The 17,133-nt window shown below is 18.9% G+C and overlaps 1 protein-coding gene across 1 annotated transcript in view; it reads right to left on the bottom strand.

The window, feature by feature from the left end:
- The window catches only part of LOC102677394 (voltage-dependent T-type calcium channel subunit alpha-1G), a 201,276-nt gene that overhangs the window by 109,298 nt on the left and 74,845 nt on the right, over positions 1 to 17,133 (bottom strand). Inside the window, 1 exon segment of the mRNA XM_031511741.1 lies at positions 12,301 to 12,339. Coding sequence (XP_031367601.1) covers positions 12,301 to 12,339 — 39 coding nt within the window.

The raw sequence follows: 17,133 nt of genomic DNA, 5'->3' as shown, positions 1-17,133 counted from the left end.
ATATATATATTATCATTTTACAAAGATCTTGAAATAAATTTTTTTTACAAAGGAACGAATATTTAATGATAAAAGTTCTTTCTACAAAAGAATTTATTATTTATTATTAAAAAAATAATAAAGTTTTAAAAAATCTATAATAAGTCTATTAAAATTTTAAAAAATAAATATATTATATCAAATTCAAATTATATTATATCAAATTGATTGCAAAACTTGTTAATAAATTGTCATATCCATCACTTAATATAATTTAGAAAAAAATATTAAAGTAAAATACTAAAGTGTGTTAAAAAATTTTTATAATTAGATAATTTTTCGAATTTTTGATTCTCCATAAATCATTAATTTTTTAAAGTTAATTTTTAAAAATTATGTAAAAAAAAATTCATTTTACAAATTACATATATAATCCTTTAAATAAATAGAAATAAAAGAGAAAACATAATTTTATAATGATTAAAATTCAAAATTTTTATTTCAACTAAAATCAATAAATCTCTACTTTCATTTAAAAATTTTATATCTAAATTTTTCATATTTTTTGAAATAATGCAATTTTTCATAATATAAATATATTGATTATATAGATTATATAGAAATATAGATAAATATAGATATTTACATAAATTAAATTGTTCATTATTATTGATTATTATTTTCCTCCTTTTTTCAAAAAAATATCGATTAAATTGAAAAAGTCAAAAAAATAAAATTTGATTTCATTTAAAAAATAACATATCTAGAATTTTAATTTATCAATTAAAACAAATAAATATATACATTTTAAAAAATTTTACAAAAAGACAAATCAAAATTTCCTCGAATTTATCAATGTTCATCAATGTTATTTTTCAAGTAAAGTTATTTTAAACTAAAATTGATTTAAACACCTTGTCTAACAAACAAAAGAGACTCTCCTTTAATCTACTAATTAAAATAAACAAAACTGCTCATTTCAAAAGCATTGACATAAAGATAAACCAAATTTTCAATTGCATAGGAATGTTATTTTCCAAATAAACTAAAGATATAAAGAATTCTCTTATTATATCACTTTACTTCCCAAGATTAAATTCACTCGAATAAACGAGTAACATAATACGCATGATATTTCGATTTACTTGTATACTATTCTAGTTTTTAAATAATCTGATAATAAAATAATTTATTAATTTTTTGTTTTGCAATTTAATCAAAAGATATTGGATCTAAAAATATTATTTAATTTCGTTCAAAATTTTGTTCTATGTATGAATCAATGAAAATAAAATTGAAAAGAAATAAAAAAATTTAGAATCATCGATATTTTCATAAAATATAAAATATAAAATTTATGATAAATAGCTTCTAAAATTTGAGTATATATTTATTACATACTAAAAAGTTAACTGAAAATGTTTCAGAAATGTTATTATAAGACAAAAGATTAGAAACATATCATTATGCTCATTTTCAAAGTATTTTCCATTCCTATCTTTTATATCATCAATATATACTATTATATTTAATTATCCTTCTATATATATTTTTCTTGCTTGTAAGAATAAAGAATTTAACTGATTATAATTTTTGAATTTAATAAAAAATAGTTTTAAAAAAAGTTTAAAATAAAAAATAAATTACAAACAAGTTATTTATAATGGTAAATAAAATATAATAGTAAAATGATATACAAAGAAAATAAAATTTTTAAAATATGGATATTAACAATATGACTTTCATATGACATAATTTGGAATTTTTAACTATTTAAAGAAAAAATGAAACTTTATCATTTTTTTAGTTATTAGATTAAAAGAATAGATAAATATTAGATAAAAAGGATCTCATCTTTTTTTTTAATAATCGTAATTTTTTATAATCGTAAATTCTTTAATATTTGAATTTCCATTGTGTATTTTTTTTTTATAATGTATTTATACTTATTGATTAAATATTCTTTAACTGATTGAAACTATTCCTATCTCAATATAGTTTCTGCTTGGCATTTTTTGTTTTTTTTTAAATTTATTTTTTTTTTATTCTAATTTTTTTATTATTTTTAATTTTATTATTATTATTCATATTTTTGCATTGATTTTCTTCAATTTACATTGATTACATAGTGCAAGATTAAATAAATATCTTTTAATATCTATGAACAAAAATATAACAATAGTAGTTATTTAACAATAATAGAAATTCATTATTTGTTAATCTATAAAAATTTTTATTGACTATTTTTTATTTTATTTATTAATTGATTATTATTTAATTGAAATCGATTGGAAATTTTATATATTTAACCAAATTTTAGACCAATTTAGAAAAAACACATTTTTTTTAATAGATAATTATAGATTATTTATATATTTTTTAGATTTTATAAAATATCTTTTGGTTTCATATATATATTTTACAAAGAAATATATATTCATATATATATTTTACAGAATATATTTTACAAAGTCTTCAAAAATATATATATGCATATATTTGATGTCAAAAACTTAAAATATAGACATAACTGATTTATAATTTTAATTAATCTCAACAAAAATGATATAATATCTTTTTTTTAATTTATAATTTTTTTTTCTTTTTTTAATTCAGTCTTCATTATTAAATATATAATAATTAAACAAATATTAGGGAAATTATAATTTTTTTTGATTTTGATATAGAGATATATTACGTATTATTATAGATGAGTTGATCAACAAGCTATTTAGATAGAAGCAAATCCTCGAGTGAGAGATACTACATACAAGATTCTTGAATCGATCAAGTTCTCTACTGTTATAGTGTACTCTTGTAGTATATGCTCTTCTATTGTATCTAAAATGATTGCCTGTTCTTTTGTCGAGAAATACCCTTGTTCAACCATTCTTAAAAATGAGACTGTTGCAGTTTGTTAATGTTTGCTCCCTGATTTCAGATATCCTGAATCAGATATATGATTCAATGTACGCATCTCGGTAGTCAGAGATTTGCAAAAATCACAATACAATTTTTGAACAATTTTTTTTCATCAGAATTCTTTACATTTTTACAGGGTGTCTCAAGCTTAGCCAAACTTTAACATATCTATTCATATAGATTAATGCATAATATAGAATTTACGCCATTTGATTTTTATTAATTTTAAAGAAAAAAAAGTTTATGAAACAAAAATAACACAAAATAAACTAATAAAAAGAATTAATAATTTATTCAGTGTAATAAATACAAAATACAAATAAATTACATACAATAATAAATTATATTTTGAATCACTGTCAATATTGTATTCTTAAAAAATATTAATTACAATTATGTATTTATTAGTTAAATTAGTTAAATTTTATTTAACGTCAAAATTAATATTAATAGTAATAATTAGTATTAATTTCATGACTGCAGATAGTAAATATAATAAAAATATAATAATAAATATAGTAAATATAGTAATAGTAAAATACAGTAAAATATTTTTACATAAAAATATATATAAATAATATCTTCCCTTTGTGTTTTTGTTTATAAAATATTTATATAAATATAATATAATAGTTTACATAAACAATTTATGTTTTTTTATAACATTTTTTATTATTTAGATAGATTATTTAGATAAAATATATTCGTTATTTTAAATTTGAAACACTTTATATAAATATTTAATTTTATCACATATATATATAAATAATATATTATTTATATAATGTATAAATTCAAACGTATTAGATTAATAATTTTAAAAAGCTATGCTAATAAATACATTTTAATTCTTCGATGATCCGCATCGTACTCCATTTAAAAAATCAAAAACGTGTGAAACTTTAAATATTTCTTCTAAAATATCTTTAATAGATAAATATCTTTTTAATAGATAAATAAATTAAAGTATAATTGTAGATTATTTGCATGTCTCTTGGAATTTATGAAATGTTTTCCTGATTTATACTCTCTTTAATTAATTTTATTGTGTGATTTTAAAAAATAGAATATTTTTAAAATAAGAGGAGTGAATAAAAATAATGCAATTGACCTTAAAATGATTTATAGTTTGTTTTTTTCATTTTCTGCAAAGTGGATCTTTCAAGATGTTTTTTTATATTTTAAAAGAAAAAAACAATTGTAAATTGCCAAATTTGATGAATAATTCAGAATCTGGTTTTCATTTGGAACAGTAGAATACATTTATCAGTCAAAAAATATATAACTAAAAAGTAGAAGTTCTGAAGTTTGTTTTGATGTCGAATCTTATTCAATATAATACACAAAATATAATTTTCAAATTCTTTTCTTTCTTATAATACTTTTTACCTTATTTTTATTTGTTTTAAGTTGTTTTCAATAAATAAGCTTACAATTAATATGTAATATCGTTATATACAATATTACTTATTTCTTTCAATTTTGATCTCTTTCTTACATTTTGATCTCTTTCAATCAATGAAATTCATCAAAGTGAAAACCATTTTAAAGAATATATTTATGTTTGCTCTTTGCAAAAAGTGAAAAAGGAATGAATTTGCTGACTGTTTTTATAAAAGATCAATTGATAAAACTACTTTAAAATTTGAATACATGAAAACGTAAAACATTATAGAAATGAAGACTATTTTAACGCTTTCGAAATGGATTTAAATTTTAATAAATTGAATATTAGAATAGCACAAAATATAATAAATCAATTAAAAATAAATTGAATCTAATTTTTAAAATAATTACTTTTAATAAAACATTATGTCAGTAATATCAGAAAAATTATAGTATATTTAAAATTCATTTGGAAAAATTAATTTAGAATATAATATCCTATTAATCTCGAAAGAAATATTTAAAGAGGATTGCAATTAAATTTCTTTCTTGCATGAAAACTATTTTCAAAAATTATTTACACAAAATTTATTAATCTAAAACATAATAAAAGATACAGTTTCTGCAAGATTCTAAGAAATATACTTGATTTTCAATATAATGAGATATTGGAATACGAAACAAATTTTACTCTCTTTATTAAACTTTACTCTCTTGCTATTCTAAGAAATAAATGCAATAATTTTATTTTCGATTTATCTCGCAAAAAATATTGTTCAGTCTGACAAGGTCTGACAATTAGATATCAGAGAATCCATAAATTATAATCAAAATTGAAATACCATTTGTATGTATACTTTTAATTTGATATATAAATAGTTCTATTTATATTGATATATAATTTATATTGATATATAAATTTAATATATAAATATTTTATTAATTTTCTTTGGTGATTTAGAGGAATAATAATAATAAATAATTTTGAGAAAAAAAATTAAAAATTAAATTATTATATTTTCTTGATGAATTATATATATATGAATTATATATGAATTATATATATTATATGAAACAATTTCTTATCACCTATGATGTTTCCATTCATATTATTTCATTCATATATTTGGCAATATTTTTCATTCAACGACATAATTAAACTAAATTATTAATTTATAAAATTCAATTTAATTAATAAAATAATAGAATAAATCTAAAATAATGGATCTTAGAAATTTTTAATACTAAGGACATTAAAAGATAAATATGAATTTGATAATGATAAAAATTATCGTATACATTATTATTTTTAAAAAAAAGAAAATATTATTATATGTAATACTAATATTATTTTCCTTATAATTTCTTACAAAAGAAATTGTATAAATATATACACATGTGAGAAAAACATCATATCTTCACGTATGAATTTAATAATAAATTAATAATAATTTAATAATTAATATTAATAAAAAATAATATCAATATATAACATAACAATAAATGTAAATATAATACAAATTCTGATAAAAATATTGTCGATGATATTCAAATCCTATCTAATAACTAGAAATCCAGAATAATATATATATATAATAGTGAACAATATTTTTCAAATTTTTCTAAACAATTTTTAGAACTTTTGAATATTTTTTAAATATATAAGTAATTTAAAATATTTATTAATCCTGAATTTAATTACTTTGTCCCAATTATGTAAAATATTATAAAATATTATATATTTTCATTATATAATTCAATTTTAATAATTTATCAAAATAAAATTATAAAATTTAATTATTAATCTTAACTTTAATTTAATTGATTATTAAATCAATGTACATAAAATATATATTGTAAATATTTATAAAAATATTTTATTTACAAATTCATTTAAATTCATAAAATTCATTTAAAAAAATTTAAAAATTTTTATTTAATATTTTCAAATATGAGGAACATAATAAGTTATGATAAAGTTATATATAGAGTAATTTTTTTTTCAATGAAAAATGTCATTGAGAAAATGAAATTAATCCACGAAATTTTATTATTTATTTCGTGTCTTTATGAAAATTTTATGGTATCTTATTATAAAATTATATTTTTAAAAATGACTTTTTGATTTCAAAATTTTTCTTGAAAAAAAATTTTATAAAATAATTGCTTCTTAATATATTATATTTTAAATAATATTATATACTATTATTTGTAAAGTAAAAATAAACTATGTTACTATAACAAAATTTTCAGTGATTTTCATAACATAATTTATTAGTTTTTCAACCTTGCATAAAGTATACAAAGATTATTATCAGATTATATGTAACTCCATAAAAAGTTTAAAAAGTTCTTTTTTCATCGAAAGAAAAATGTTTTTTGATCTGCATTATTTTCAAGGTCATCTGTCTCAAAGATCAAGTTAAGAATTATAATTATTTTATCATATAATGGAGAATTATAATTATTTTATTATATAATCATCATATAAAATTGATCATATGAAATTTCATGAAAATATTCAAACATTTACTAAATAAACTATTAATAATATAATAATACACATTAAATTTAATTTTGAAAATACTATTATAATTATTATAAGACAATTTATTATTCTGTTCAAAAAATTATAGAATTTCACAAAGTTATTCATATTCATTTCACAAAGTTAATCATTAATTTTTTTTATATTTTATATTTGATTAATTATATTTTTCAATATAAACTTTAATTACGAAGTCGATGTCATAGTATTGATTACTTTTTCTATATTGCAACATGTATAATAATATATATATATATATAATATTAATTCATGGGACATGTTTGAAAAATTGATTCTAAAGATTAAAAACAGAACTGATATACAAAAATTTTAGTAATTTGAGTAATTAAGTTATGAGTAAATTAGGTTCTATTTCTATCGTATCACCGTCTCGTTTCTCAATACGAACTTAAGTTGTTTATAACTTAATAAATAATCAATATTTTTATATATCAATTTCTATGTTTGATTTTTAAAATCGACTCATTATTTCATGATTATTTATATGTATTTTAATAGAGTATCGCTGTGAAAGAATAAAATGGATTTTTAAATATATTTAAATAAATTTATTTTTTCTCCTTCTTTTAAATATAATCTTGTAATAAAATAAATAAAAACTTCAAATATATAAAATATTTTAATTTCAATAATTTACAAATATTTACTTTATTATAAAAATATATTTCCAGAATAAATTATATTCGAAACATAAAAGAATGTTGAAATTTTAATAATTTCATTCCCAATGAGATTTTTCGTCGAAAAAGGAAACTACGTATAATCCATTATACTTCATATAAACACAAATTTTAAAATTAGAATTTTCACATTACGTAAATTCCCCTTCAAAAAGCGTTCAAATACTTTTGTGAGCGACTGTATAATCGGTTAGATTTCACGCCTGACTACGCATCGAACAAGACCTGAAGAAACATGCTGTACGTAGCGCCACACATTGTATGTGCGTTAGTTGCACTCCGGCTCGGTTGATGACGCGATGAGAAGCCAAAAGTACTATGTAACACGCAGTTGTAGAAGTCGATAAACGATTCAAAATAGATGCCGTATAAGTCGAAGAGAAAAGACTAATAGTAGACTCGGGTTTAATTAGCTTCAGGATGCATTTGGAAAAGATTGATTTTCCATGCATGATCATTATAATCGGAAGAAAGGTGACCAGAATGTCCACGACCGCAAAAATTATAATCGAAATCGGCATCAGTGCGGAAGTTCAGAGCAGAACTGGATCTTTTTCAAATAAACTTTCATCCTATTCTGAGAACCGTTTGCTATTGTATGATAGTTGAATGACCATCGCGAACAGAGGACGACGGGAACAAAGAGAGAAAATAAATGAGATTTGAAATACGTCCACCAAGAAAAGTAAAAAGAAAGAGAGAGAAATTGTGCCCGCGATATGTTCCCGAATGAATAACAAGTTCGGTGAGTGATCGAAGCGACATCATGGAGATTTCTCCTCGGCAATTGTAATAACAATGTATGTGTATAAAACGGAGAAAGAGATAGAGAGAGAGAGAAAGAGAGAGAGAGAGAGAGAGAGAGAGAGAGAGAGAGAGAGAAAAATATTTTTTTTAAATAAATTAATTAAATAGAAAGAGGAGAGAGAGAGAGAGAGAGAGAGAAAGAGAGAGAGAGAGAGAGAGAGAGAGAGAGAGAGAGAGAGAAAAATATCTTTTGAATACATTAATTAAATTCAAAGAGTGAAGAGAGAGAGAGAGAAGGAAGAAATCTGGATAGATAAATATATATAATAATAGAAAAAGAAAAAGTAAGACGTATCAAATAACATGAAAAGATGTCTTGAGGACATCCTAAAGACATCTGATAGATTTTTTTGAAATATTTTAATGTCTCATTTTATAAACCGTCTTAATATATTTTAATAATTTATTTTTTATTTCTATTTGATCTTTTTAATTATTATTACTAAGATTTTCATTTAATTGATATTAAATTATACACTAATGATTCCTGGAACTGTGATTTTACATAAAAATTTATTTTTAGTATTTTTAATATTTTGATTTGTCTTATCATTATTTTTAATTATCATCAATAATTAAGATTTTTAATTTATTTGATATTAAGTTAAAAAATAATAACAATTAATATGATAAAGCAATTTTATGGATAGTAAATACAAGAAAATATTCGAAATCTGATGATTTCTAATGATTTTAGAATCAAATAATCCAAGAGATTCCTTAATGGCCTTATGTTTAAGAAAGAGATCATCATTAGAAAACTTTTCAAATTAATTATATGTAAACTGATTATTTGATTTTAAAGAAAATAATTATATCGAGAAAATAATTGTTTGTTCTTTTTAACCCTTAGAACCATAAATCGCTTATGGCAATTTTTAGATTTTTTATAATTGAATTTTCATAATAACTTTTTCTTTTATGAAACTTTTTTTTATATTAAATTATACACAGAATAATTCACATAATTTTATTATCTAAAATATCTTTCTTGTTTTTGATACTATTAAAAAATATTTTAAATAAAAACTGAATGATTTCGAGATTTTCCTGTATAATTAATCTTTTCGTAGATTTTTGCATAAGATCATATAAAGATAATGTAATGTTTGATTTTCAAATAAAAGTATATAACATTTTTAATGCAGTAATTCATAATTGTTATTTAAAAAAAAAAAAAAATATTAAATTTCTTATGTCGAAATTTTAACATAAATTTTTTTAAATTTTGAAAGATAAGGAAAGAATTTTATTGCAAACAAAGTAGTATTGTAAACAAAGTATTATTTCGCGTATTTTTTGTTTTTACAGTATAATAATTTTTACAAAATTTAAATTAAAATATCTTCTAAAGCTTTTTTAAATAATATAATATTTTTTTTATAAGAAATAATTAATATTGTTAATGTTGTTTCAATATTGTATAATAAAATCTTTCAATGATTATAAGTAATATATATATATATTAAATTTAATTATATTTAATTTAATATATTAAATTTATAATTACAGTTTTACAGAAAAATCATAGAGGATTTGATCGATTTGAATATTTATAAAGAATGTTTTATTTTAATCTTTTTATGCTATTATTTTCTGCATTGTTCAATAAAACATTTTATATAAAATTTGTATTTTAAAATCTTGTAACTATCAGATTTATTTAATTCTAAGTTTTTAAAATCTCGAAATTTATTTTTTTAAATGGAACTATATATTTTTATTTAATTCATTTTAAGATGAATTAATTAATCTAATTATGTTGATCTTTAAAAGTTATTCAATTTATTGATTCATTGTCATTCAAAAATTACCTTTGTAACTATTAACTTAAACTATTATAAAATTATTCTGTATTCGAAAGATTTGGCCTTGCAATGATTATTCCATCCCTAAATATTATTTTCACTTTTTTAAAAATAATTTTAATGATTAATTTTGATAGATAGATTAAAATGAGATAATGAAATATATATAAATTTTCAAAACATCAGATTAAATTGAAACTCGTATCAGATGTCCATTCAGATATCTACATAAAATCATAAAATGAATGTTAAAATAATCGTCTTCGAGGTATGTGCTGTTTAAAATCGAAGAAATAAGTGAAAGACTTAAAAGGAGCCATGGCGATGCCAATATCGAGATCAAGAGGAGAGAGAACATCGATTTTTTTCGTGCATTGAAAAAGAAGAATTGAAAGAAAGTTGAAAACACGCCGTTGATGCACGATGATAGACATTCGAGCTCGATATTGTGCGAAAAGATATATAGATATATAATAGATGTACATAAATAAGTATAGGTATACACATAATAATTTCCATAAATAAAAGTTTCAAATCGTTTACCGCATTCGTGTCGTACGTTCCAAGCTGCGTACGTTGCAAACGACATATATATACAGAATCGCTAGAGACCGCAGTGTCGGGTTATGACACAAGTATATATACGACAACAGTATACGACAGATTGTAGAGACGGGTAAAATACCATTTCGAAATAGCATGTATACCACTCTGTTCTTTACGGATCGCTCGTTCATTATTAATCGTGTGTTCATTCGCCAATTATAAAATACAGCACTGTTCATAAGTCACCGGATATATTTGCTAAATTTAAATATAATTTTTATTGAAATAGATTTATACTAACGTGAAACATGATCTTCACAGTATTGCGATTTTAAAGAAAAAGGAGGAAGGGGAAAATATAAGTTAACAAGGAAAGAAAATTAGGCCCAGTGAGAGAACTCACTGACTTATTCAGGACTTATTCAGAATGATAAGGTGTGTAGACTATTTGAAGAGTAAGAAGTGTGGAAATAAGAATTTTTTTATTTAGCAAATATGTATTTTTCAAATAATTAATTAATTTAAAGTACACAAATTTATTGGTATATTATGTGATATTGTGGAATGGAATTAGGAATTGTATTAAATTGTGGTCTTATTTTAATTTATGTAAATATCTATATTTCTGTAAATATATATATTAACTAGTATAATTTAAAAAATGAAAATATAAATTTATAAATATTCAAATTTATTTTATGTATCAGTGCAATTTCTTTTAATAAAATTTAATTATATTTAATTTTCTATTTTGATACAAAAAATCTTTTATTTTTTCCAATATTATTCAAAAAATTCATTTATTAAAATATTTATATAATAAATATTTAAATATTCGAATATTCATGTATTAAAAATTGCATGAATTAATATAATTATATTTACAGAAAATATTACATATTACAATTATATTATACACAAATATCTATTTACTAAAAATTATATTCATATATATAAAATAAAAATCTTTATTAATCTTGAATTTATTCATTATAATTATTCATATTATTAATTCTCAATTAATTAATCAAAAACAAAAATTAATAATTAGATAAATTTGTATTTGATATGGGTCATTTTTTACCAACATTATATTAACATTCATCTACAAAAAATTGTTTATACATATATATATCAAATTCACAATAAATATAATCCAATTTTTTTATGATTAATAATTAGAGAATTTAATAAGTATAAATTCTGCATTATAATTATGAAGTTCACTCCTTCATTTAAATTTATTAAAAATATCCAATGACTTAGGGACAATAGTATATCTTAATTCACATCAACTGTAAACGTTCATTCGACATTCATTCCTTTTTTATTTTTTATTTTTCTCCACAGAATTCGAAATAGAATTTTATTCATCTCTAGACAAGATAGCATGCTCTATGCTTGGTACACACTATAAATACATTTGTACACTCGTACCGTGATCAAGAACAACAGAGATAAATATATACATATACATGTGACGTATGCATGTATATACATATATGCACACATGGATGCACGTCTATGCATATTATGTGATTTATATAGATTTAAATATGTATATGGATATATGCATAGCACATTGTTCTCTACTAGAGCTTACTAAATGCGTGATCGAACCGAGTACTCGTCCGAGAGTAACCTGTAACAGCGAAACAATAGCCCCCTAAGATCATGTACTTACGTCTAATTTCTAACTTTTTTCTATTCTTTCTTTTTGTTTTTCTTTTTTTTTTTTTGTTTTTTTATGAAACAAAAAAATAGAAATAAAAAAAAAATAATCGTTAATCAAGATTGTTTCGTCAATCTTTATCTTTCCAGTTCTGTACAGATAGTATTGCTACTATTAAAAAGAAAATCAAGGAATTCGTTAATTAATTCTATATATATAATGCTTGCCTTCGATGTAATTATTGCGATTCTTTTTATATCTATGAAAATTCTGTAAAATATTTTATGGATAAAAATACTTTATACAGAGTGGTGAGAAAAGAATAATATATATTTCATGTCTATATGCTTAATTTTACAGTATATTATAATACATATTTAAATGTTTCTATTGATTTTTGTTTTTTTTCAGAGGAATATAATCTAATAAAAAATAAAAAATAATATAATATATTCAATTTTGAATAACTTTAAATTTTTGTTAAATATTAATTACAAATTCTATTAAATTTTATGGAAACTTTTAAAATTATGGAAATTCGATTAGCAATGAATAAATTAAGTTATATTTCAGAAATATGAAATAAAATTAATTATTCATAAAGAGAACAAGAACTCTCGATAAAATCAGAATCCAAAAAAATCTTTTTTATCTTTATAATATATTCTTAATTATAAATTAATAATTAAATATTTCGATAAAAATTTGAAGTTTTATTTTAGTTTATATATCATAAATAATTTAAAGCAATAAATTAAGAATTATTTTAAGTAAAATAAAGTATCAATAAAGAAAAAATTAAAATAAGTGAAAATAATTGAAAATATATTTCATTAATTTCCAAAATTATTTTTCTTTCTAATTATCTATTAATAATTTTAATCAGTTTAATCATTAAATTAAGCCTTCAATTTTAAAGAGAAATAATCAAGATACAAATATTATAGCTATTTTTCTACAAATAAAAAATTTTTATTTGAAATATTTATTTTATATTAATATTTCATTATATTTTATCGTGAAATGAAAAATTTTAGGAATTTTAATTTTTATTGACTTTTAATTTATATCGAATTTATTTTTATTCAATTATCAGATAAAACTAACATTTTTATTCAATTTTGTTTAATATTCAAAATATTATCAAAGTTTATCATTTACCATTTAATGAAATAAACAAAGCATCATTAATTTTAAAATTATATTTTATGATATTTTTTACACATTAAAGAAATACGTTAAATTTTTTTAGTCTATTTCGAAAATTAAATTTAATTTTATCGGATTATCGAATAAGCCTTTCAAAATTTATTCTTTTATTATTATATTTGAAATTCTTATTATATAAACATATTTACATTATATTATATTTTTATATATGTATAAACATATATATAACATACATACATATGTATAAACATATGTGCAAACAATATACATATAAGTAGAATTATAGAATAAATAGTATTATAGAATAAATAGCTAATGTCATAAAATTAAATTATCAAAATAATTTTTTTAATTTATTTTTAACTATTAATTATATAAATAAATTTGTAATAATTACTTTAATAATACAATTTTAATAAATATAGAATAATTTTAGAGATTATGAATTAATATTCTCCATGAAAATTTTTCAACTGTAAAATATCGATTTAAATAATTATCTTTCATAAATATTTATTCAAAAAAATTTAAATAGAACTCGAATTTGATTTTAATAAATAATAAGGGAGATAGTAATTAATTATTATAAAGATTGATTATTGTATTTTGTATTTATAATTATATTTTAAAATATATTTTAAAATATATTTAATTTATAAATATATAAATTGAGAAAATAAGTTAATTGCATGATATATGAATTATTATTTTCATTTTAAATAAAAATTTTTAAATAAAAAACCCAATTTCTTTTCATTCAATTAATATTTCTTACTTTTTCTTTATTTATTTTCTGTATAATACATATATATAAAACAACCTGCAAAAATATTGATCAGTAATATTGACAATAATATTGTTAAAAATATTGATAATAATATTTTGAATACAATTTCATTATATTTTATCGTGAATGTTTAATGAATAATAATAGTTTAATGATTTCCATCATAAATTTACTCTTCTTTCTTTTTTGATATAAATTTATCAGTTATTTTAATATACATAAATTTAAATATATTTTAACATAAATGATAATCTATTTATTAGTCAAAATTTTATACAAAATACATGATTTACAAAGCATTTATTATCCTTCTAGAAACATAAATAAAAAAAATTTATATATATATTGATTATATATTTTAATATATATTATTAATAATTAAAAAATTTTTTAATTAAAAAAAATAATTAAAAGTTATAACAAAATAATGTTTATAATTTCATTAAAGAAGAGAATTTCATTCTATATAAAATAAGAATTTCTATTATATTTTTATCTATAGAAAATTTTAAGATAAAAATATCAAATAAAAATTAACATGGATGATAAAGTGATACGNTATCAAGATAACAGATTTTGTTAAATAGTGCAATATTTTTTCCTTACTATATTTTTGTTACTTGATTTGATATAGACTTGTATTATAATTTGATCTATTTGTTAGAATTATATATAATAATACATAGCTTAGTGAAATTTTTGATATATCTATTAAAAATTTACATATTCTTAATTATAATTTTCTTTTTTAGAATTTTAGTATTATTAATTTTATTGATAATAATTTGATCTATTTATTTTTTATATTTTTATAATAAAATGATTATAATAATAATGAATTATTATTATTAAAAAATATATAATAATTTTTAAAAAAATTAAAATTAATCTTATATTTGATCTTGTATAATAATATAATTTTATAATAATTTTATTTTCTATTCGTAAATATTAAAACTGTTAATTTTATTTAAATAAAAAACTGTTAATTTTATTAAAACATTATTATTGATTCAGATTAAAAAAATGACTGATTGATTAATTAATATTTTGTATTTATATGAATATGAAACATTTAAATATTTATAAATAAAATAAAAAAATTTGTAAATAATTACTTATATAAACAATAAAAATAAATGAATTAAAAATTATGTACTTAACATTATAATTCTTTAATCTTTTATTGAATCAATTTTAAAAAAATATATACATACTTATATATATGACAAAATTTATTTAATTAGTTAATTGTCATAAATAATTTTATCATATATCAAATATTAAATATTAAATATTGAGAGAAATTCCTATATAAATTCCTTGAAATCCAAAATTTCAAAGAAGATAACAATTGTTAAAAGTTTATTTAATTTTCTAATAATTTTCAAATTTAATTTATTTTTATATAATATAATATATAATTATTTTTATATATATAAATATAATAAATGAGAAGTATATATTATAAATTTTTTTATATTAGATAATAATTTAAACTAATTAATTCTTTTACAATTAAATTAATTATTAATAATCTCTTATTACCTTCTATAAATTTTACTTTTATTTCTTATTTTTTTATATTTTTTGTTTATTTATAAAAAATGATTATTGTTATATATCAAAATTTTCATATAAATAAAAGAAAAAATAAAATGATATATAAAAACTGTTTTTAAAATTAATAAAAAATTAATAAAAAATATTTTAAAAGAAAAATATAATTCTCGATAATATACAACTTTTGATCTTACTAATTTTCTTGTAATAAAATTCTTGTAATAAAATTTAAAACACAAATTAACAACATATATACAATATTGATATTTTTATGAGAAAATAGAAATGTTTAATTTTATTGAATGAAATTATTCTTGTTTGAACATTAATATTATATGCATTATTATACATATGCATTTTATTACCGACTGAATATAAATTATCGATAATCCTATATATCGATTAGAATAATCACCAAAAAGGAAAAGTAGTATTTACTAAAGATAGGAACATTGATATATTGTTACAAAATACAATTAATATTATATAATCTTTTAATATATATATAATTGTAATAAAAATAATATTTTATATAAAATCGCAAAAAACATCTTTTATAAATATAAATATAAATATAAATAATTTTAAATTTTTCTTAAATTAGTAAACTCATTCTAAATATATTTTTATATATTTATTTTATGTTTGAAAAAAAAATTTATATTTTTTTTATATTATATTTCACCGAACTTCTAAAGTAAAAAAAAATAATAAATAATAATAATAATAATAAAATGATGCGACAATCTCCCTAAATAAAAATTGCATTGAGGAATAACCTAGTTTTCATTCACCACCCTGTATAGAGTAACAGTTCTAACCTGTAAAATACGTTGATATAAAACCATTTAAACACGGGAATGAAACATGTGAAAGCAGTTATAAAACATTTAACGGTAACCTCGACGAACGCAAAACATTTGAGCGTGTGTTTTCAGCTCCGTTTTTAAATAGTTTGCGCGTTCATTAGCAATTCCCCCTGTTTTTCGTCCAGCCATGTATATAACGTACATATAAATGAATTCCGCCTCATAGCTCGGGGACATGATCGAGATATAATAACACGAGGAAAAAATTTTCGATCAAAATTCTCGAGGATTCTCGCTATTAACTGTTCACGATTCGAATATTCTAAACTGCATACGTGATTCCTGGTGAAGGAAGGGAGATAGTCTCATGAATAGAGGAATCACGTGAAAAGGAATTACAGAGACACAAAGAAAGGTGAAGAAAGAATATGTATC

The sequence above is a fragment of the Apis dorsata genome, unplaced genomic scaffold (assembly GCF_000469605.1).
Source record: "Apis dorsata unplaced genomic scaffold, Apis dorsata 1.3 scaffold_346, whole genome shotgun sequence".
NCBI lineage: Eukaryota > Metazoa > Arthropoda > Insecta > Hymenoptera > Apidae > Apis > Apis dorsata.
This window is presented reverse-complemented; position numbering and strand designations above follow the sequence as displayed.